The sequence below is a fragment of the Leguminivora glycinivorella genome, chromosome 12 (assembly GCF_023078275.1).
Source record: "Leguminivora glycinivorella isolate SPB_JAAS2020 chromosome 12, LegGlyc_1.1, whole genome shotgun sequence".
NCBI classification, from domain to species: Eukaryota; Metazoa; Arthropoda; class Insecta; order Lepidoptera; family Tortricidae; genus Leguminivora; species Leguminivora glycinivorella.
The window spans coordinates 20,647,927-20,670,610 of record NC_062982.1 but is presented as its reverse complement, the minus strand read 5'-3'; the positions used below and the strand labels follow the sequence as shown (position 1 = coordinate 20,670,610).

Genomic DNA, 22,684 nt, shown 5'->3' with positions numbered 1-22,684 from the left:
ATCTGATGCCGGCGAATGCAGGATGGCTGACATGACTATGACAGAAAAGCGTAATTTCTTTTCTTTATGTGATGGTATATTGAGATCATGGTAATGCTCGTAACAGAATTACATTTTTCCACAAATACACGTAATTTTATCGTTAAGTATGACCAATATCAATACTAACGGTGGCCGTAGGAACTAAGTTGTTCACAGAACACGAAATCCAACATGAAAATGCTCACAAAATGCGCGCACCACAAGTCGTGCACGTAGCAAATAGAGTATAATCTGAAGACCTATGTGATGGAAATTCAGGACCTAGCACAGCGTCAGGGGACATAGCCGATATGAATTGTTGGTACTATCGGTCAAAGGGAACCCACCTCACATATCTCTAATCTGAGCCGCGGTGTCCGTTCCATGAATATTTTAACCGGCCCGCCGAAAATACTCCACTCTTTCGTTTATTAATGTCACATCGGCCCCAAGGGGGTGACCTCTACGAACTAAATAGGATTTCATTTTCTAGTTCAGAAATCAAACGGCTGTAGTGACCGAGTCCCTTCGGCTATTCGTTTCGGTTCGTTTAGGCGTTTCGGTAAGCGCGGATGGTGATGTTTGATGGGTTTTTTCCACCCTATAGGTTTGATGTTTTGATTTATTGGAAGATGACATGGATAGAAGCAGCGGGTTTCGGATTTCTGAAGAAAATTACAAATTTTGTCGGGATCATCGGGTTTAGATATCAGTTCTCTTACCTAAATACTTATTGATTTTGTAACTGACACCTATTGTCAAGAAGTAGTACTGACTACTGATACTGATAAAATCGCTCCTTGATGCTAGATGTTGACTATCGAGTCAAACCTAGCCAAGTTCACAACCATTTTTGACAATCGCGCCGCTGTAACTATTATTTGCAACGTCAAACTTCTATAAAATTATGACGTTTACTTAACCCCTCAAGCGCCTTGTTCCAGATCTGTCCCAAGCAATTTAAACTGTAATTATCAGATTGAAAGTTATTAATTCAGTAGCAAATTTTTGACAACGGCGTTCCAGTTAAACCTTATACAGGCAGGGCCATCAAAATCGCTATCAAGATAACTTGGTTCGACTCCAATAAGCGTTTTTATAAAGAAAACTACCCACTTTTACTTTGGTATGGAACACTCTCTATAGAGATTCCTCTATGATAGTAGGTAGGTAAGTAGTTGAATATACCACCAACAGCTATAGACGGGTCCGTGAATCCTGACTCACATAATTGTTTCGCGGGGCGCGCATTTTTCCGTGAGATAATGCTATTAATCTCGTCGTAATGAAAATGTACCGTGTTGGCGTCAGCGGCGGACTAGGGTTGCTACTCTTCTTCGTTGATAAAAAAAACATGGACTAACAGGCACTATCACCTGCAAAAGTGGATGGCGAATTCATCAATGAATTCATTCATAATTTCTCCATGCACTTTTGCAGATGATAGTACCTTTTATAACTGTGGGGGCCCTTACGGATAGACTTCAGGATCTCATCCATAGAGATCTTTTGTGCAATTACCTTTTGCTGTTCAGGAGCTTCTCGACCATCTTCATGTGTTTGATGATGAGACTCATGGGTAGCTCTCTGACGCTCTCGGACTTTCCCTCCCACTACTGGGCACAGGCCTCCTCTTACGAGTGAGAGGCTCAGGCTATAGTTTCCACGCTGGCCCAATGCGGATTGGGGACTTCGCATACACCTTTTATATATTTTCATAGGTGTACACGGGCTTCCTCACGGTATTTTGATATTTTCTTTGACCGAAAAGCGAATAGTAAATATCAAGTTATATTTCGTACGTAAGTTTCGATAAACTCATTATTACGAGTATATTTAAATTATAATATAAAACAAAATACATCAAAACTTAAGTTCTGGATTGCATCCCAACGGAGCCTAAGTCTGCTTTGCTTTTATCTAAAGAACTTCTCACTTATTCGTTCTATTTCCTCGCCATATCCTTTTTCACGTCAATCAATAGTATTCCTGTTCCTTTATTTATTAAAGTAACTTACCCGTGAGCAGTAAATAAATCCTCCTCCTTAACAAATTGACTGAGTCCCACGGTAAGCTCAAGATGGCTTGTGTCGTGGGTACCCAAACAAAGTACCCACAGTGTGTTTAGCCGTTTTCAACAACGTTCTCCATTTTACATCGAAAATATTTCCTCCACTAACTTTCTCGGGAACTCAAACCGAGTTCGTAATAAAGTTTCCGCGGCAGCCCTACGTCCAGCAATGCATTAGGGAGCAATTTTGCCGGATGCCGTCACATTCGCTAGTGGGACTCAAAAATGGACCAATTACCGCGGTCTCACTGGCTTCACACAGTAAAACGGTTAGCGGGAGTCCTCTGAGCGTGATTCGCTGAATCGCAATGGAGTGGGACTTCAATTAACTTCTGGAAGGCACAATTAAAATATATTTTCGGAAGGCAAATAAGGCTTCAAATATTGTAGGGACGGTTACCGCAAAAGGTAGTGAAATAAACCTATGTAAAATTAATATAGCCCGTAGTTTTAATGAACCAAAAATACAGAACTACGAGTAATTACAGTCTTCGTAGTCATCGGAAGAACCATAACATCCTGATGACGGATGAAATTTACCGTACCAATTATTACATTCACATACTTTTTTAAAAAGTCTGCAATCATTGTCTCGATATTTTTGGACAGTTAAGGAACTTAATCTTTTTATACTAAATACATCGTATGTTATTGAGACTGCTCTGAATTTGTGTGTCAAGACACAAAGTCTGTAAATACAGTATGACCTATTTATTGTAATACGAGTAGCACCAAGTATAAATCAATGAACGACTCTTAGAAAAAAAAAATCATTAAAAATAATCAACATGTAAGGCAACGAAAACTAGCAAATCCCATTGAATATTTATTTCAAGCTTCTAACTCTAGCTCTTAATTTATTCATCGTCGGAAATAGGGTCCAAAACTGTAACGAGTACTCCATAGCTCGTAAAAGAGGACCCTTGTGGTCTTATACATAATTCATCTGTGACTTGGCCCGATACGGTTATAGATAAGAGATTGACAGAAAGTACACTGATAAAAAAAATGCCGACTTGCAAAAGTGTTAAATCAACTCAAAAAAATATTTAGGTATAGTTACTTGTGACCTTGTGACTTGAAATTGAACTCCGAAAAAGCACAACTAGCTAAAAAATTACTTTTAAAAACATTTATACAGGCAGGCCAAACAACAAGCACTTATGCGTAATCATACAAATAATGACTATTGGTGTAATTATTTGTCGATAAAAATATGTAGGTATTCATGTCGTCTTACGCTTTTCATAAGCTAATTCCACCAATGGTGGGATCTGAGCAACACACAATATTTACTAAAAGAAACTACAAAGAATAGACGCGCTCACTTTAATATAATTTACAATTTTGGAAACGTTAAAGCCAGCAACAGACATGTGAAATATTGGAAAAAGGTGACGCGTTTAATTTCGCAAGTGTCAAATTTATTTTACTCTATGTTTCAGAATTAGTTTCACATAGTCCTCTAAATTGAGGGTCCCGCATATTAACATACATATGGCCGGCATAGATTCGTTTTTATTAGATTTCCCACTATGATCTTTAGAGATACCTAAAACTGTACCTCTTGACCATCTTACTGTACACTATTTTATGCAAATAAATTACTTACTTACTTACTTACTTACTTACTGTTATCAAACCATCATTACCATATCATTACTATGAATTTTGAATTTTCAATGTTATCTTTAAAGAAAGTAATATTGATCAGCAATTTAAGTCAAAATAAGATATCAAAATGATATGAATATCAAAATATTTTATTAAATATTTCAATTTATTATTTTATTTACGTAGTTGCACTACTATATTGAAATAGTAAATTGAAATAGATATCATACATGAAAGAAAAAAAAAGCTGTACGTTATTTTTTCTAGGATAAAATCAATAATAAGCAAACCAGTTTGGCGGTCTTCGTAAATGTATTTGTAACCTCTTAAAGACTTCAAAATACAGTTGTGTTCAGAAACTCAAAATACAATTGTGTACAGAAATCAAATTCCACCTTTACCCCATACTAAATCCGATTTTTTCTGTCTGTACAGATCCGCCCGAGATCACAATCCGGCCTCGCAACCTCCAAGTGCGCGCGAACGGCATCGCGGCATTTTACTGCGCGGCGCGCGGCGACCCCGTGCCCAATATCCAGTGGAGGAAGAACGGGAAGCGTGTTTCAAGTGAGTGGACTTTCTTTACATTTGTTGTCTGTGTTTATTTGGTGGTGATATGAGCGAAGGGTGAGCGATGAGTGTTGTTTGTTTTTATTTTGCGGTGATGGTGATGTGAGCGAAGATGTCGTCACTGGCGTTTGGTTTAATGGCGTTTGGTCGGTGTGCTAAAATGCGGTGCCGACCGTCTCACATTTTATCGGTAGGAACAACGATGTTATAATTATAAACGTCACCTTATTGACAATGTAATATGATTAAGCTTATATACATATGAAATAGTTACTTATAGTTTTCTTTATTTTGGCCTCAGAAATAAGTGGTTAAAGTCTCTCGCAGTTGTCACGAGCACCGTGTATAGTTTAGTTTAGTTTAGTTTATTTATTTCATAATGGTAAATTACACCTACACACCTACTTTTTAGTGACCAGAGAGCTGGCAGCTTTCTCTCGCAACGCATAAGCATTGATATTCAGCGAAGGAATGCTGCCAGCATCTTTGGCACAATGCCCTATTTAGATATATTTTAGTTTAGATTAGTTTTTAGTTTAATTTTGTTTTATTATTTTTTAGAGTTAGCTTGTTATTTATTTATTATTTAAGTTTTATTACCTTTTTAGTAGGTAATGTAAAAACAAGATTCATCAAATCTTATTTGGACATTACTAAAAAGTAAATATATCTAGGATTAAATTAGTTTCAATAACAGAAGCAAGTAGTCAACCTTATCGCAAAAAAAAATAAAAAGCGTCACAACTTCAAGCCTTCAAGAAAAGAGCGTACACCCACCCATCTTAAAGGCCGGCAACGCACCTCCAACACTGGTGTTTTGGATGTCCATGGGCGGCAGTGATCGCTTACCATCAGGCGACCTGTTTGCTCGTTTGCCTCCTATCTCATACAAAAAAAACTCGAAATCTGTTATAATAGTAAGTATCTGAAAAAATCCGTGGTCAAGCTAACGTTTCTTTTATTACCTAATGCGAAATAATTTATTTTGATTACAACACGATCCCCTTTTACGGAGGTTTTCGACCGTTAAGGGGTTTATGGGGACGCCTCTTGACAACTTAAGGGACTCCGGACTTTGCCGTTAACACATATTTGTCCGGCTACGCTCAAACCAGAAGTCGCACATTCCAACCATTTTGTTGACTATCACGTTTTTGCGTTTAGTTACGTCTATCTAAATTTAAACACACACATTCCAACCAACCATTCCACCATTCAAAACCATTCGGGGCATTCTGTTCTGTCACTGACTGAGTGAATAAGTGAATGAATGGAATGAGTGAGCGGCATTTCACGCAATGTAACAATGACTGAGTGTTACGCGCTGTCAGTTGGAAGTCGCAGTAGAAGTTTAACTTAAACTAAGAATGGTACGTGCACGTGCGGTGTTTCCGGAACGTACCGACCGATCTTAAAGGCCAGCAAGGCACCTCCAACCCTATCAAATTCAAAATTCAAAACCTTTAATGTCATAAACAACACATGTCAAAAATACAAAAATAATAATACAATAAATAAGGAATTAAAATAATCTTAAATAACTTAGTCAAAAATAATGATGAATACTAACCATAAACATAAAAAAAAACACACACACACAAGAAATTAAAACAAAATGTCAAAAGAAAAAACACACATTCATCATTTTAAATTAAACTTACTATAGAATTCACGGACCGTAAAAAATGTCTTTTCGGTATCTATGGGCGGCAGTGACGCTGTCGAATAACATTTTTCTTTTAAGTCAAAAAGTCCTAGAGGGATGTGAATATATATATAAATACTACATATATTATATTATTTAATTTCCTATGATTGTCGTTCTTTTTTGGTTGATTTTCACATACCATTATTTTTGCACATACCGACCTAGCGTTCCTTTTGGTACCCTCTGTTTTGTCTATCTGCTGTGTACAAAATATGATTGTGTTATATTAATTTAGCCCACTGTTAAATCATTTTCATTTATTTAAAAACTAAAGAAGGGATCTTTTATAGGAATGCAGATATAACGCCTTTGTTATATTTCTTTGAATCTAGTGTTTCTTTTTACGTACAATAAAGTATACACATAAATATTTCTACATCAAATCATTTCTGCGAAGATAGGCTTTATGGATAAAGCATCGTTTATCTAGACATTCTTAGGATTTAACCCAAGTAACGGGGCCGTTCATAGAAAGCTTAGACTAAGCCCCACGTATATTGTACCGTTCCGTAATTCTAAATTTTACAATATGTTTGAGCTGGAGATAAGTCTCGCTGCGGGGTGTAGGATTCTCTACAATTTGCGAGTTCTGACGCCTAATATAAAAAGGATACAACCTAAAAATAATAGCAAAAAATAATAATTTAAACACGTTTTTTGTACCAAAAATTTGGAAGGACGGTTAGATGAAATAAAAAATTAAGAAATGCCTAAATGGGTTTGAAACCAACTTGTATGAGAACTGAAGAACTGTGCAGTTGAATTGCAGTCTCTATCCGTATTCCGTACTTTATTGCACTTAAAGCCTAGGATTAAAAATCCATTTGTTAAGACGTTCAATATTTTATCGGGACACAGAAATCCAAAAGAATGCCAAAATGTTGTATTTTTCTTATTAATCAGAAAATTTTAAAATGTCACTTCTGATTCTAACAGATCATCAGTATCGTCTCATTGTGACATCAGATTCTGATACGCATACAGGATACGGGAACCGTTGCATTAACTTGACATTTAAAAAAGAAAAATAATAAAAAATAATAATTCAGTTACATCGTTTTACCACTCGACAGTAGCCACCCACGTAAACTGTAGCACGTACATTGTTCCTCAAGTTTCTAAGATCTACATTAAGTAGGCAGATACATAATGAACTAGTACGTTACTCGTGCCTTTCAAATGCGGGTCAATAAGTTTTACACGTGGTAAAGGGTCAAATAACTCAGACTGAAAGGACAGAGTAGATCCTCGAGGTATTCCTAATATTCTAAGTAAGGATAGAACCCCAGAGCATATAAATAGTACAGAGCGGACAAGCCACCGGCGGACATGTCGCAGTTTTTATCTCATTGAGCCATACGGTTGTGTGCGTACGTGATGACATGACTCACTAGTCGTTCGCATGTACACAGACATGGAAATGATGCGCGTGTATTGCCTAATAGGAGCGTCCATCCACATGTTTAATGCCTGTGCCAACCATCGTTTCTGCAAGAAAACCTTGGCAGAAAAACAGTGGTTTTAAGCCATGTAGCAAGCGGTTGGAACCAAATTCTGCATGACCTTTAAACTCCCTTTGTTGCGAGGCGTGCTCTGCCAACCAGTGGTTGTAAATCGTCTAGCCGCTTGTTGTGTGTGTGTGTGGGTTCAAGAACCGAAAAACAAAATCACGGAATCACGGTCAAAATCTCAGGTAAACTAACTATGTATCACACAAAATTTTTAAAGGAAGAATAGGTACTTATTTTAAACCTCCTAACAATTTTCAACCGTCCGTCGTTCCAAATTTGATTTTCTAAACGCGCGCTTTTTCGAGAAATCATGAGTAACTGAGAAATTTGACAAAGCTCGGGGAATATGAAATGGGAGGCCGATCGCGCATTACTCAGCGCGGGAATAAATAAATAAATATTATAGGACATTCTTACACAGATTGACTGAGGCCCACGGTAAGCTCTAGAAGGCTTGTGTTTGGGGTACTCAGACAACGATATATATAATATAAAAATACTTATATACATAGAAAACATCCATAACTCAGGAACAAATATCTGTGCTCATCACACAAATAAATGCCCTTACCGGGATTAGAACCCGGAACCGGGAACCGGGAATGATAAAATAGATGTAATTTTTTTAATTTAGTGATATTGAAACTCATGTTATAATCATAAATAAAAAAAATCACTTGATGCGCTGTTAACTAACGTAGATTTCGCAGAAGAAAAAGCATAATATATTTTTATTATGTCCCTTGTGTAATTCCTTTTAATATGATTGCTATTGACAAACCATTTTTTCTTCAATACACAACTATCGATAATTATATAAAAAAGTGTTCCTAACTTTAGATAGATCGTGTTTCATGTGCTGTGCCTACTTACCTCTTTAAGAAATATAGGCTTGATTTTATATATTTATGTGTATGTCTACATTTGTTTCTTTTTAAATTAAATACTCTTCAAGATCACTTACTTTTTTCCTAATGCTGAACGAACCGGTTACAGTTTCAAACACCCTAAGTGCGTTTTCACATTATCCGATCCGATATCGGATGTCGGAAGGATTTCAAAGGCAAACATCAAAGATGGCGGCTTAAATGTATGGGATACCGGTCCTACATCAGATATCGGATCGGGTAATGTGAAAACGCACTAACAGTTTTCAAATGTCCCTCGTTCCAAATTTGATTCTCTAAACGGCTCCATTTTTAAGTTAATCTTCTTTTGGGAAACGTTTTCCGAGAAATCGTGAGTAAGTGTGTAAGTGAGAAGTTTGACAAAGCGCGCGGAATATGAAATGGGGGGCCGATCGCCGCCATTACTCAGCGCGGGAATGATGAAATAGATTGCATTTCATGGGAAGCGATGAAACTATTTGGAGTAGTGAGGTGCGCATTATACTGAATTTACTCGCAAAAATGGTTTTAAAGGTCTGTAATATGTAATAGAGATAACTAATAACCGTTATTTCTTTCTAATTAACGCTGCGTGAAAATTCATACAAACTGCGTGTTTTTTTATAAACAACGAGAATTAACTTTTGAAAGGTTGGTTTTAACTGCTATTTTCAATAATCTTATCTTAGGAAAATCGTAAATAAAATACTGTATCTTCTCCCAACGTCGCACTTAGCCTTTGGTTTTACAGGATTCTGTTTTTAACTCCCGACGCAAAAACGATGGGGTGTTATATGGTTGACATGTCTGTCTTTCTGTCTGTGCTATCGTAGCTCCCGAGCGGATGAACCGATTTAGATTTAGTTTTTTTTTTAATTTGAATTAGTCGGGAGTGTTTTAGCCATGTTTCATGAAAATCGGTCCACAATGTTGGGGGCTCTTCAAAATTTTAATTTTGTGGTTAGGTTATGTCCATGTTATTATGATGGATGGATAAAGCCGGTGAAGTCAGAATTGAACAAACGTAGTGACACTGTGAGTGTAGTGTGTTTGGACAGACCATCGAGTGTGAATGCGACCAGTGCTGACGCTGAAAGTGAACGCAGCCGACGCGCGCGAAGGAGGGTAGATCGCGCGCTGTCTATATGCAACTTTAACATCCACCCGCCTTCGTCTGTTTTCCGTGATCATGATGCATGCAACTGCGTCGAAATATCGGGAGCTCGGCAAAAATCAAAAAGGTAATCACGGTCTATATCCCGGTCAATATAAGTTAGTATTCTTAAATGTGGAGTCGGAAAAAACTACGGCACATCTCTACGAGTCCATAAAGGCATGAATGGCGTGCGTGGCCGGCCGATCCGTTTTTTCAACTCATTGCCCCGGGTTATAGATGTCGTTACCGGTCCAGCCGGCCTTGCCAAAGTGACAATCGCTGACGCTACGTGGCGATCGGAACGCAGTCTGGCTCTGTCGCGCCACTACAGAAGAGCGAGGGAGAGCCAGTGACGACTCGCTTACGAAGCGTTAGAATTTGTGAAGTTGGCTATGTAGGTACCCAGATATTTATGGCGAACCGGCGGTTTTACATTTCAATCAGGGCCGCAAATTATAGACATCATAACACGTAATCTGGGCGACTCTTTGTTAGGTGTTTTATCGGGGGGAATGGATTTATGACAGGTTTTTGATAAGGTGACGGTAAAAATTGCGAGCGTTTTAGGAATTGGATCAGGATGCTGATATGACTCGATGTTGGAATGATCAATGGAATATTTTTTATTTACTGCATAAATAAGTTCTTTAGATAATAATTATATAGTAAAACATAGTATAGGAGATTATTTCAATGTTTAAGTATTTTTCGTGTCATCCATTCCATTTTTGACAGCCTTTTAATGAAGTTTGACACGGTACTTTCACTTGTGTGTTATTACCTAAATGTCATAAATATATATGTACTTCCTTTGCACATATAACCTTTCAGAATTTTAATATTATATACTAGCTTTTGCCCGCGGCTTCGCTCGCGTTAAATTCGATAGTTGCCGAATGTTCCATACAAACTTCCACCCCCCATTTTTGGGGATTAGAAAGAAAAAAAAATAGCTTATGTCACTCTCCATCCTTTCAACTATCTCCACTTAAAAAATCACGTCAATTCTTCGCTCCGTGTTGCCGTGAAATACGGACAAACAGACACACACACTTTCCCATTTATAAAATTAGTATTTTTTTTTAATTTTTTTTTTAAACATTGTGTATTTCACCACCCCCTTTCTTCCCGTGGGTGTCGTAGAAGGCGACTATGGAATATGGGTTAAATTGTGGCGTAGGCGAGAGGCTGGCAACCTGTCACTGCAATACCACAGTTTCGTTTTCTTTTAACCCCTTATTTGCCAAGAGTGGCACTGAAGCTTTAGTAGTTTCATGTACTCTGCCTACCCCTTTATGGGATACAGGCGTGATTGTATGTATGTATGTATGTGTATAAATATGACCTGGAAAACATTTTTTTACCAATAAAAATTTGGATAACGCGCCTATGCGCATCAAAATATTAATGAACCACAGTAAATTAGGCGAATAACTCAACATTGAACGAACGTGTTACTAAATTTATTGTTGTGCGCTAAATAATTACTATGCTAATGATTACATTAAATTATTAATATCGCCGACAGTTATGGATGGGGCTTTATATGAAATAATTGCTACTATTACTCTTGCTCGTGGAGTGATTTTTAGTAAATGGCTGTTTTGTGTTACTTAATTGGGAGACATGATTATATTTACAATAAGAAAATGCTTATAATTTATAGTAGCGTTGTCTTCGACTTTGTTAGAGATAAGAATAATAAAAACCGGCCAAGAGCGTGTCGGGCCACGCTCAGTGTAGGGTTCCGTAGTTTTCCGTATTTTCTCAAAAACTACTGAACCTATCAAGTTCAAAACAATTTTTCTAGAAAGTCTTTATAAAGTTCTACTTTTGCGATTTTTTTCATATTTTTTAAACATATAGTTCAAAAGTTAGAGGGGGGGGACGCACTTTTTTTTCCTTTAGAAGCGATTATTTCCGGAAATATTAATATTATCAAAAAACGATCTTACTAAACCCTTTAATTAATTTTTAAATACCTATCCAACAATATATCACACGTTGGGGTTGGAATGAAAAAAAATATCAGCCCCCACTTTACATGTAGGGAACACACACTTTACAAGTACACAAAAATGTTTTATTAGGGTAAATAAAACATTTTTTTCCATTTTTTATTTTTGCACTTTGTTGGCGTGATTGATATACATATTGGTACCAAATTTCAGCTTTCTAGTGCTAACGGTTACTGAGATTACCCGCGGACGGACGGACGGACAGACAGACATGGCGAAACTATAAGGGTTCCTAGTTGACTACGGAACCCTAAAAACGATATAAGTCCGAGACTGCAATATTGTAGCTTTTTCGCACACGTGATTTCACACTATTCGTTTTGTTTTTGTTTTCTATACTTTTTTATTATAAATGGCTTTTTTATTATAAAGATTTTTTTTTTATGGGGTAGGAGGCAAACGAGCAGACAGGTCGCCTGATGGTAAGCGATCACCGCCGCCCATGGACACCCGAAACACCAGAGGTGTTGGAGGTGCGTTGCCGGCCTTTAAGATGGGTGTACGCTCTTTTCTTGAAGATTTGAAGGTCGTATCGGTCCGGAAATACCGCAGGCGACAATTATTTCTCTTGCATTATTTCTTTTTCTCCAAACTTAAGTAAAAATTTCCCTACTGATCCACACCTATAACCCTACGCATCACACACAATTTCCACGCGACTTTCCAAGCGACGAGCAATAAACAAACAAAGTCACTTGAAGATTGACAATCAGGAGACGACGACGCGCTGCCATGATGGATTACGCGCTACTGTCACCATGCATTACAATTTTTAAAGGACACTTTTTTTATACATTTTCTCATCTTAGTCTTGGTTTGGTAAGAGAGCTTTGTTCAACCTGATCGTCAGGTTTGGTGTAGGCACCTTAACGACTAATAAAATCTCTGCGAACTAAGTCACGTCAAGATTGACAATCAGCAGACGACGACGTTCCGCCATGATGGATTACGCGCTACTGTCACCACGCATATTTTTAATAGGTTTTTCACGACTTACTGAGTAAGCCCAATGTATTTGTCGGCCTGGTTCCAAGGTTTGACGTAGATACTATAACATCTCTGTGAACAAAATCACTTCAAGATTGACAATCAGGAGACGCGTCGACGGGCAGCCATGATGGATTACGCGCTACTGTCACTACGCATTCCAATTTTTAAAGGAAACAATTTTTTTTTATAGGTTTTTCTCCACTCACTTAGAAAGCCTTATCTTTATTAACTACCTATGTACTGTCATAACGCTTTCGATTTTTTGAAACTGACTGAGACGGTGACTAAATATATAGCCAAAATTATTCAGTTATTTGCGATCATATCAAATACATCACGATGATTATGAATCATATATCTTTTGCGTTTAATTGTGGTCAAATAATTAATTTAACTTAGTCTTGTGGCGCCAGGCCGGGAAAACGCTAGGTTAAAGAATAAGAGTCTTGATTAATACGATGTACATAATTATTATTCTTTAAACTATTTTTAGAATGATGTACAATTACGATTCACTTATACTTAGTTCAAAGTTGTATTTATCACAGACATCACGATCCAGTGCTCTCTTCCTTTTGATAATTGAATAGCATGTCGCTGTATAACGTTAAAAACATTCAACTTAAAAACTTTATAATTAGATATGTTGTTCACAAACACAATTATTTCTGAGCTGCGTTTCAAGGAGTTAATTTAATTGTATTGTTAACGCTGCAACGAATTTTTGCAAGCTGCAAGTCATTTTATATTATTTATATTTACATTACTCATCTCTCTCCGTGCTCTCAAGAAGCAACAAAAACTGCGCGAAAAAAGGCGGAGGGAACTACAAGACGGCTGGCGTCGGAAAATGGATTACTTGTTAGTGCTAAGAATAGAAAGTGCCTTATTTCTTGTTCAGAAACATATTGTTACAAAAGTTATATGCTAATTTTAAAATTCTTTCAGAATACGGTTGCGTTGATGTTGTTTTATTGTTAACTAGATTTCGTCAATGCCGTCGTGGTCCATTGCCTATTGTTCTTCTAGGAAATTATAATTATTGTTCATCTAGGAATTTTAGAATAAACTTTATTTACACGTTTACCTGCGTAATTTGAATATATTATAATAAGCCTGAAATAGTAAAGATTTTTGGAGTATTAATTATCTACAAGGGAGCAAAAGTACCGTTGGTTTAAACTTACATTGTAGAAAGCTTTCATTCCATTTGGCTAGCATAAAGTGACTAGACTTACGTTGACTTTCCAATCAGTCTTATTTAATCCATCAAAAAAATCATAAATCAAGTAACTACTATTTAGTTATTGTGAAAAATCAGCAAGACACACTGTCCTTAAACTCTCGTGTTTTAAAAAATATGTTTGTCCCAAAAAATCTCTTGACGTATGGCAAACCCACGCGCGACGGAGGCGCGTGACGCAGATTGGCTACAATCTTCGCAACAAATGCTCTGACATATAGAAACTTGATATTTTTCAGGGTACCGCGCTTTAAATTGTTTTAGGGCTTCTTGTTACACGCACAACCTTGTTTATTGGACTAAGGGAAAGGGGTTAGGGATAAATATGATCTTTCGAGACTAATGGTTTCTAATAGAAATAGGTAAGATTATGAAAGATTACCTTTCATAAACTGAATAAGGTAAAATTTCATGAACTTATTGTTACTTTGAATTTACTTTATTTTATTTGAATTGATAACTATCGGTTTCCCAATTAAGAAAACTTCAGATGTATGGTCTAGTATTTGTCTGGCGCCCATTATTTATGATGACTGCGTACCCTTTTAGACAGGTCTTATACTTGTTTGCCATTGCTGAGCACGTGCCGTCTTACGTAAAAAAAAAACAATAAAGCTTGTGCATATAAGTTAAGCTGGTGTTCATAATTTACTATGTAGGTATCTATTCTTAATGTCTAGTTCCAAGGAACATTTAATATGCAAAGACGCCCACAAACCACCTGCACTCAAATGCGGACACACCTTTATAATTAGCCACTTGTTGCTTCAGAAAACACTTGAAATACTTTTTCATTAAGCACCTCAAAAATTCATGGAACCAAAGTAGCTGTGAGGTAATAAAATGGAAATGTTTTTGAATAAAAGTGGGAGGCCGATTGTTGTCAAAGAATTAGTTGCAGTCCTTATATAATTATGATCATCATCATCATTGGCCACAGTATTTTTCTTTAAAGAGGTAGCTATTCTAAGTAGGCAGTTTACAGCCTACATCGGTTGTGATGGCTGTACAAGCCAAAAGCGGGTTGGCATTTCCTGCCGCATCGATCACAAATGTGCTTCGACGCCTGGGGTGGTCCAGCAGCTACGGAGACGCTTTTGCTTGAGTTGCTCCAACCAAAGCTAATCGTGCTTTACTATACCGCAAGCTACGACACCACTCCGGTCTCATCTCCGCACGTTCCTCCCAGCTACTAGATGGAATTAGTAAGAGAATAATAATTATGATAGTCCGGCGGTTCCTCTCTCTGAAGCTGGCAGCTTGGGCCCTGCCCCGCTGCTGGCGGCACCCTAGCTTAGGTTTTTTATAATATGTTTATATGTTTTTTATATTGTATTGTATGTATTTTACTTTTATATTCATATTATAAACAACCTAACTTAAGACGAAAAAGGAATAAACAGATTATGATAAGACTGTTGAACAGGCTTCTCATGAAAACCAAAAGGTCCGAGATGAAGAGAACATTCACGTAAATACGGCAGAATGGTTGTCGATTTGTATGAAATTCCCAGTAGTCTCCTTCTCTGTATATTTTTATAGCCGTACGCTTCTCGGTTAGTGTAAGGCCTCAGTGCACGCTCATATAACGGCCCAGCCACGACATTGGTCTAAGCGCGGCAGCGGCGAGCGGCAGCCATACGTGGGAATGAAAAGTCCCATTGCTGTGTCTCGCTTCAATGTATGGCCGCCGCTCGCCGCTGTCGCGCTTAGACCAATGTCGTGGCTGAGCTGTAAGGCGTGCAGCGGGGCGGGCGTGCGGCGTGCATGTCAAACAGTTGAAGTTCATACAAGTGTCCTGAGTCGACGCTGAATAGAGTTGACGCACGCTCGCCCGCCTCGCTGCACGCCACGCCGAACGCTCCACTCCGAACGTCCGAAAGCCCGAGTTTTACATTCCCGGTTCCTCTCTGTCAAAAATCGATGAAAATCTCTTAAAAATTGATCGGCAGTAGAAGTAACTAGGATGAATTTTTCTGCTTTGCCTATAGGCTGACTGGTAGAGAATGCCTTATGGCATTAAGTTCGTCTTTTGTAATTTAAGGTTTTCTTTTGTGCAATAAAGGTTAAATAAATAAATAAAATAATTGAAAGCACAATCGGCTTCCGAGTCTTAAGACAGTGCGGTATGAGGTTTTGTTCTTTTCATACCATTGTGCCTCATTTCTATTGCGGTTATGGCGGGCGATTTATCCTTACGAGTACCTTTTACTGTACGATGCACTCTTTGATTTTATTGTGATGTTGATACTTTACAATGAACGGTGAAGTGTGTGTTTTATTGACACCGGTCGTGTGTAAACTCATAAGGTTTCATATTTGAAGAGGCGAACTTTTCAATTGTGTTACACACACGTTTTAAAAATAGGAATTTAAATAAATTGAAAATGATGTTAGTAGAAAATGGTGATTAATAAATGTACATCACTCGGGATTGTAACAAACAAATGTTTGTGGTCGTAACACAAATAAAGGGCCTTATTGGGTTTTGAACTTAAGACTAAGATATAAGCTGAATACATATGTAATAACATTATACGGCAGAAAAAGTAACCAGTTCCACCGGTGGCTGATACTGGAATGTAACTTCTGTTATCACAGCTTACTAACGTCTTGGCCTGACCACCAGACCATCTAGCCACGGCAGTAGCCGTCTCTCTCCATCCACAACTTTGAAATTACCTATCTAGTGTATCTTTTCTATCTTTGAAAGTCAAACTTTTGCACTGCCCAGGAGTGGAATTCTTTGCCTGCGTCTATGTTTCCCAGCTTCCTTCTAGTAACCTTCAAATCTAGGGTGAGCAGGCATCTTCTTTGCGAGCGAGCTCCATCGCAGGCCTCGTCTTCGCCTCGGTAATCTGTGGCCATGAGTAAGCCCATTTATAATTTTTAAAAATATCACAAAATTTGATTTGTACCTTAATACTAGAATATAATATTATACTACACGTTTTAAGGAGCTCAAAAATATAGCGTCCTATACGGAACCCTTCCCTTAGCTTCTTCGGCCAATCATTTTTGCATTTCCCAATATTAGAGGTTCGCTAGTGTCGTTAACATCACGGGTTTTAATACAATTTTCTTGCTGTACGATTAGGAGCCATATGTCTGATGCGTTGATCTTAAATCTAGAGGTATTTGATAAGTCGTAAATTGTTTGTAGCATCTGCTATAAAAAAAAAAAATTCTAGTTTATACATGGCGTTCTTTTTAACCCCCGACGCAAAAACGAAGGGGTGTTATAAGTTTGACGTGTCTGTCTGTGTGTCTGTCTGTCTGTCTGTCTGTTTGTCTGTCTGTCTGTCTGTCTGTCTGTCTGTGTGTGTGTCTGTCTGTGGCATCGTAGCTCCCAAACGGATGAACCTATTTAGATTTAGTTTTTTTTTTTTGTCTGAAAGCTGAGTTAGTCGGGGGTGTTATTAGCCATGTTTCATGAAAATCGGTCTACTATGTCGCGGTCGGGGGTTTTTTCGAAATTTTTATTTTGTGGTTGGGTTATTATAACAACACATTGGAACTTTTGTAATTTAGCAAATTTTAATTAACTTATCCAAAAGGCAAAGTTTACTGGTTTTATCTGGAGGTGTTGCATAATAAAAGGCCAAGATTTTTGAAATGAAATTTCAAAACCTAGAAGATTACATTGCGATTACCCTAAACTCGACCCTACATTTTAAATACTCGTTGGCACGTCTGGCAATAAAGTACGTAGGAGGGCTTAGGTCTCCCTTTTCGTAATTGGCGCTAACAGTAGATACCTAATGTGCTAGTCAATCCGTCCTAACCCCTTATACTTACTTGCGTATTTTTTGAGACGGATTGACTAGCACACGTTAGCTATTCGCGGATTAGCAAAGTAATCTTCTAGATTTTGATCATCATAGATTTTCGCAAAGTAACGCCTCATTCTGTCAAAGATTTTGAAAGTAGACTTAAGTGAATCGTGACTAATGTTTTTTAATATTTTCCTCGTCACTACGTGGCTCTCCAAGAAATATCTTTTTACTATTTAACAACTATCTAAAGTGCTATCGAACAAACGTTGCCGACCTGTCTGCCTAGCCAAAGTGACAATCTTTTACGCTACGCGGCGATTGCAACGCAGTCTGGCTCTGTCACGCGAGCTGTTTAGCACGTAGCACAACTTGCGCTCTCGCGCGCGACTTCATACTTGAAGCACAGCTAGTAGTATTATAAAGAGTACTATCATACAGTATGGCGATTCCTGCTTCCCGCTGAAAATACCGCCCACCCGCTGTCGGCTACCTCACAGTTACCGCCTGTCAAGAACGCGACCAGTCTTTCCTGTCTTTCACAGTTCTTAGACTGTGTGCGTAGGAACGAACTTCTTTATATTATTTGATCGCCATTGTCCGAGGTGTGCTTGAAGTCGCGCTAGATGTATGAAGAGCAATATGATATGTATATACGTGCCGCAATACCAGGTTGCGTTATAGTACTATCCCTTTATCTCACTGGGTCTCCATTAGAATGAAAGAGATAGCAATATGACTTCAGTCGCCAATTAGTATTGCGGCGCGTATAGCTACGAGTACGATACGCTAACGCCGTATTCACATTATCCGATCCGATATCGGATGTCGGAAGGATTTCCATAGAAAAAATCCAAGATGGCGCCTGTAATGTATGGGATATCTGTCCGACATCTGATATCGGATCGGATAATGTGAAAACGCACTAAGGGTAAGCGATTGTGACGTTGGCTAAGTACCCTGTAACCGGCTTAATTAAACATAGCCGGCAAACTGCATCGTGCAAACACTCGGCGACCTCGGTGTGTTTCTAAGGGACGGTATGTTATTTTTCCCCTCACTAGCTCGGAAACACGTGTTTTGTCCTTTAATACCAGCGGGTAAAAACGCATTTTATCCACTAGTGGGTAAAGTAATATGACCTTGAATAAAGTCAAATCAACTGCTTTAAAATTGATAAAAGTAGGTGAATCTAGTAATACAATAAAGATGATGCACCACCTGTGGAACTACTGGACGCAGTGATAAACGCATTTTTAGGGTTCCGTAGTCACCTAGGAACCCTTATAGTTTCGCCATGTCTGTCTGTCCGTCCGTCCGTCCGTCCGTCCGTCCGTCCGTCCGTCCGTCCGCGGATAATCTCAGTAACCGTAAGCACTAGAAAGCTGAAATTTGGTATTAATATGTATATCAATCACGCCAATAAAGTGCAAAAATAAAAAATGGAAAAAAATGGTTTATTAGGGTACCCCCCCTACATGTAAAGTGGGGGCTGAAATTTTTTTTCATTCCAACCCCAACGTGTGATATATTGTTGGATAGGTATTTAAAAACGAATAAGGGTTTACTAAGATCGTTTTTTGATAATATTAATATTTTCGGAAATAATCGCTCCTAAAGGAAAAAAAAAGTGCGTCCCCCCCCCCCTCTAACTTTTGAACGACATGTTTAAAAAATATGAAAAAAATCACAAAAGTAGAACTTTATAAAGACTTTCTAGGAAAATTGTTTTGAACTTGATAGGTTCAGTAGTTTTTGAGAAAAATACGGAAAACTACGGAACCCTACACTGAGCGTGGCCCGACACGCTCTTGGCCGGTTTTTTGCGTTGTAGTTTCCTCGCTATAGTGAGGGGAAAAGTTTTGTGTTACACTCGGGCGCAAATGTATTTTACTTTCCGTGTGTTAAAAAACTCACTTCGCTCGTGGTTCAACTATAGAATCCTTTCACTTGCTCGTTTTTCAACTCCACACTCGGCGTTAAAATACAACTTTGCCCCCTTGTATAACAAATAACTATTACTACGTGGAACTGTCATTGTAATATTTTGTGCAACAGTTACATAATAAGGGTCAACTTCGTTTCGTTTGTTAAGCATTTACCGTTTCTCATTAAAAAAGACAACAGTAAATACTTTTTGCCCCACTGCTGTGCAAAGGCTTCTGTTGCGTGTCTGTCTGTCTGTCAGTTTGTTTGTCTGTGTGTGTGTCTGTCTGTCTTTGGCATCGTAGCTCCCGAATGGATGAACCGATTTAGATTTAGTTTTTTTTGTCTGAAAGCTGAGTTCATCGGGAGTGTTCTTAGCCATGTTTCATGAAAATCGGTCTACTATGTCGCAGTCGGGGTTTTTTTCAAAATTTTAATTTTGTGGTTAGGTTATGACTATTTTGTTTGTTTTATTGTCCTTTATGAGATAATTTTCTTTTTGAGGTACAGACCAATGTTAGACCTCTTGCCCATAAAAACATTAGCCATCCAGCAAATACCAGCAAAAAACTCCACTCACATTACCTCCCCTAGAACAATGATTACAGTAATAAATTTACCAGCACAATCTTGTCTAGTGTATGAGGATTCGGCCATTTTCTGGCAATAACAAATGACGGTGGCGCCCGGCTGATTAATCGTTTATTGTTTGCTTTTTCGCTCTCGCAGACAAATTAATCACACGGATGCACATATAATTTATATTTGGCGATATATCCCGTGTGTGGTAATATTAAAGTATATTTTGTACAGTCGACCAATTGGAACCCTAGGCCACTACTACCATGTCAAAATGACAAGCAGTAAGAGATTTCTTACAATGTGATTTATAACGTCACTATGACATAGTTCTACAGTGGCCTAGGGTTCCAATTGGTTGACTGTACAACCCGCAGGGTTGGGCATTTTCGCGAAAAAAGATTCAAAAACTTTTTTTTCTAAAATAGGTAAATTTAATGTTTTACCTACTCAGAATCACGAGCCCATTCGATCCTACTAGGCAGAAAAAAGCGTCTCAAATTCAATTTTTCCACTTTGTTACCGTTTTTAACCCCCGACGCAAAAACGACGGGGTGTTATAAGTTTGACGTGTCTGTCTGTCTGTCTGTATGTCTGTCTGTCCAAAGGAGAGTAAAACTCTCACTCTCTATTATTCTTACTAGTTAAGTACTCATAAATAAATAATAGTTTCTCAGCATATATATGCAACAAGAGTGGCACTGCTAAGAGAAATGACAATTCCTTGCTTAGGGTCGGTTGCGTCTGTTTAATTAATTTCTCACTTAGAATATTATTATATTATTACTATTTGTTAGCCTGTTTTGTCCCACTGCTGGGTCTGCTGGGCAAAGGCCTCCCTGTCTTTCTTCCACGCGTCTCGGTTTAAGGCAATGTTTGGCCAATCTTTTCTAAAGACGTCAAGATCGTGCCGCCATCTCCTTCTGCTATCACGCCGCACTATGTTTGGTGTCCATTCGGTTCTTGGCCCACAGGTCGCTTGGCATGCGGCAGATGTGTCCGGCCCAGTCCCATTTAAGCTTAGCGGCTGTCAGGGCTACGTCGGCTACTTTTATTTTCGAGCGCAAGATGGAGTTTCTAATCCTGTCACTCAGTTTGATACCAAGGATCCATCGCCCTCTGACGCTTAGACTAAAAAACTATAGCTTCATATCGAAAACCTAAGTTACAAGTTGGATCTGAAGTATCTACAAGTCAAAGACTAAAACCGTTCTCACCGCGGACCGCCGACGACGGTCCTATTATTCTCACTTGTCGTGAGATACATTTTCTTGGCACATACAACGAGTGGCGATTTAGCTTTGTCGGGCCAGGGCTGCCAGCGCTGGTTTACAAATGTACTTAGGCGACTTGAGTGAAAAGATAGCAACGTTGGCTTGTTAACAAGGGAATTGTTTAAGACAATGTGTTTGAAATTGTTATAAAGTCCGGTTTTCGGAAAATATATGAAGCGAAATTGAATGGGGAAGATTTGGCATCTCACGATGTGATAAATATAGAGATCTATTTGTAAAAAAATAATGCATTCATTTCAACTGAAATATATACTTATTTACTAAGGAGTGTACAAGTCTCTAATAAGTTTACAACGCGCATGTGACACTCCTTGAGTTGCAAGCGTGCATAGGTTACGGTGACCGTTTTCCATCAGGCGGACCATACGCTTTTTTAAAAAAAAGTGACCAAGCCTTTAGTAGGCCTAGGTCACCTTTGTCAAAATTGTTCCATAGTTGTACAGTACTAATAAGCCAATAATCCAGTCGCTGAGGCCGAAACCGGCCGGGACAGGATGATGATGATGATGATGATGATGATGATGATGATGATGATGATGATTGTACATTAGATTTTTATTGCATTTATCGCATTTGTTACATCATCTGAACTATTTTTCACAATCCTACACCGCCGTCCCAGTTTCTCCCCGGCATCAAACATTTAACGAAGTGGCAACCCTACTTGAACGGCCAACTTATCCGCGCATGTGCTTCACCAATTTAAACTTTATCCCCTCGAGTTACAACTCCCCGGGTCGCACGGACGCGTTGTTTTTGCTACAATCTTGAGTGGAATGCAAAGTGCAAGGATGCCTTACAAAGGAACTCGGGATTACCCTAACGTTTTTAAATTTTCAATGAGTATTACACATTCTTTCTCTGGAGTGTTGAAACGTCAACTGCTCTTTAGGAGTTGATGGTGGAAGTTTGAGCTTTTACGAAGGACGCTCTCAGGTTGAAAAGCTGATATCTAAGGCATCTGATGCCAAGTATATAAACGTATTTAAAGCTTTGAGAAAACGGGACAAAAATGCTGTGTTGGAGAGGCACAAACTACCTGTTGGTGCCCCTGGGCCATTATTTTCAAAGCTGTCCACCCCACTTTTTTTAGATTTGGAAAATATTATGTGATTTCCACTCAGAATCGCGAGGTCTTGCAATCCTAATAGGAGAAAAAAAGTGTCCCAAGGTTTTTTCCCGATTCTGTTACCATTGTTTCATACATTTTGTATGGAGGTAACGGAATGAAAGGTTCGAAAAAATGTATGAAAATCTTGGGACATTTTTTTTCTTCTATCAGGATCGAAAGACCTCGCGATTCAGAGTATTAATCGCGTAAA

At 38.4% G+C, this 22,684-nt stretch overlaps 1 protein-coding gene across 5 annotated transcripts in view; it reads left to right on the top strand.

The window, feature by feature from the left end:
- The window catches only part of LOC125231646 (tyrosine-protein phosphatase Lar), a 771,198-nt gene that overhangs the window by 594,567 nt on the left and 153,947 nt on the right, over nt 1-22,684 (top strand). For all 5 annotated transcript variants that reach the window (XM_048137134.1, XM_048137132.1, XM_048137131.1 and 2 more), the window contains exon 6: nt 4,142-4,273. In XM_048137134.1, the coding sequence (XP_047993091.1) occupies nt 4,142-4,273 (132 nt within the window). The remainder of the gene's footprint in view (nt 1-4,141; nt 4,274-22,684) is intronic.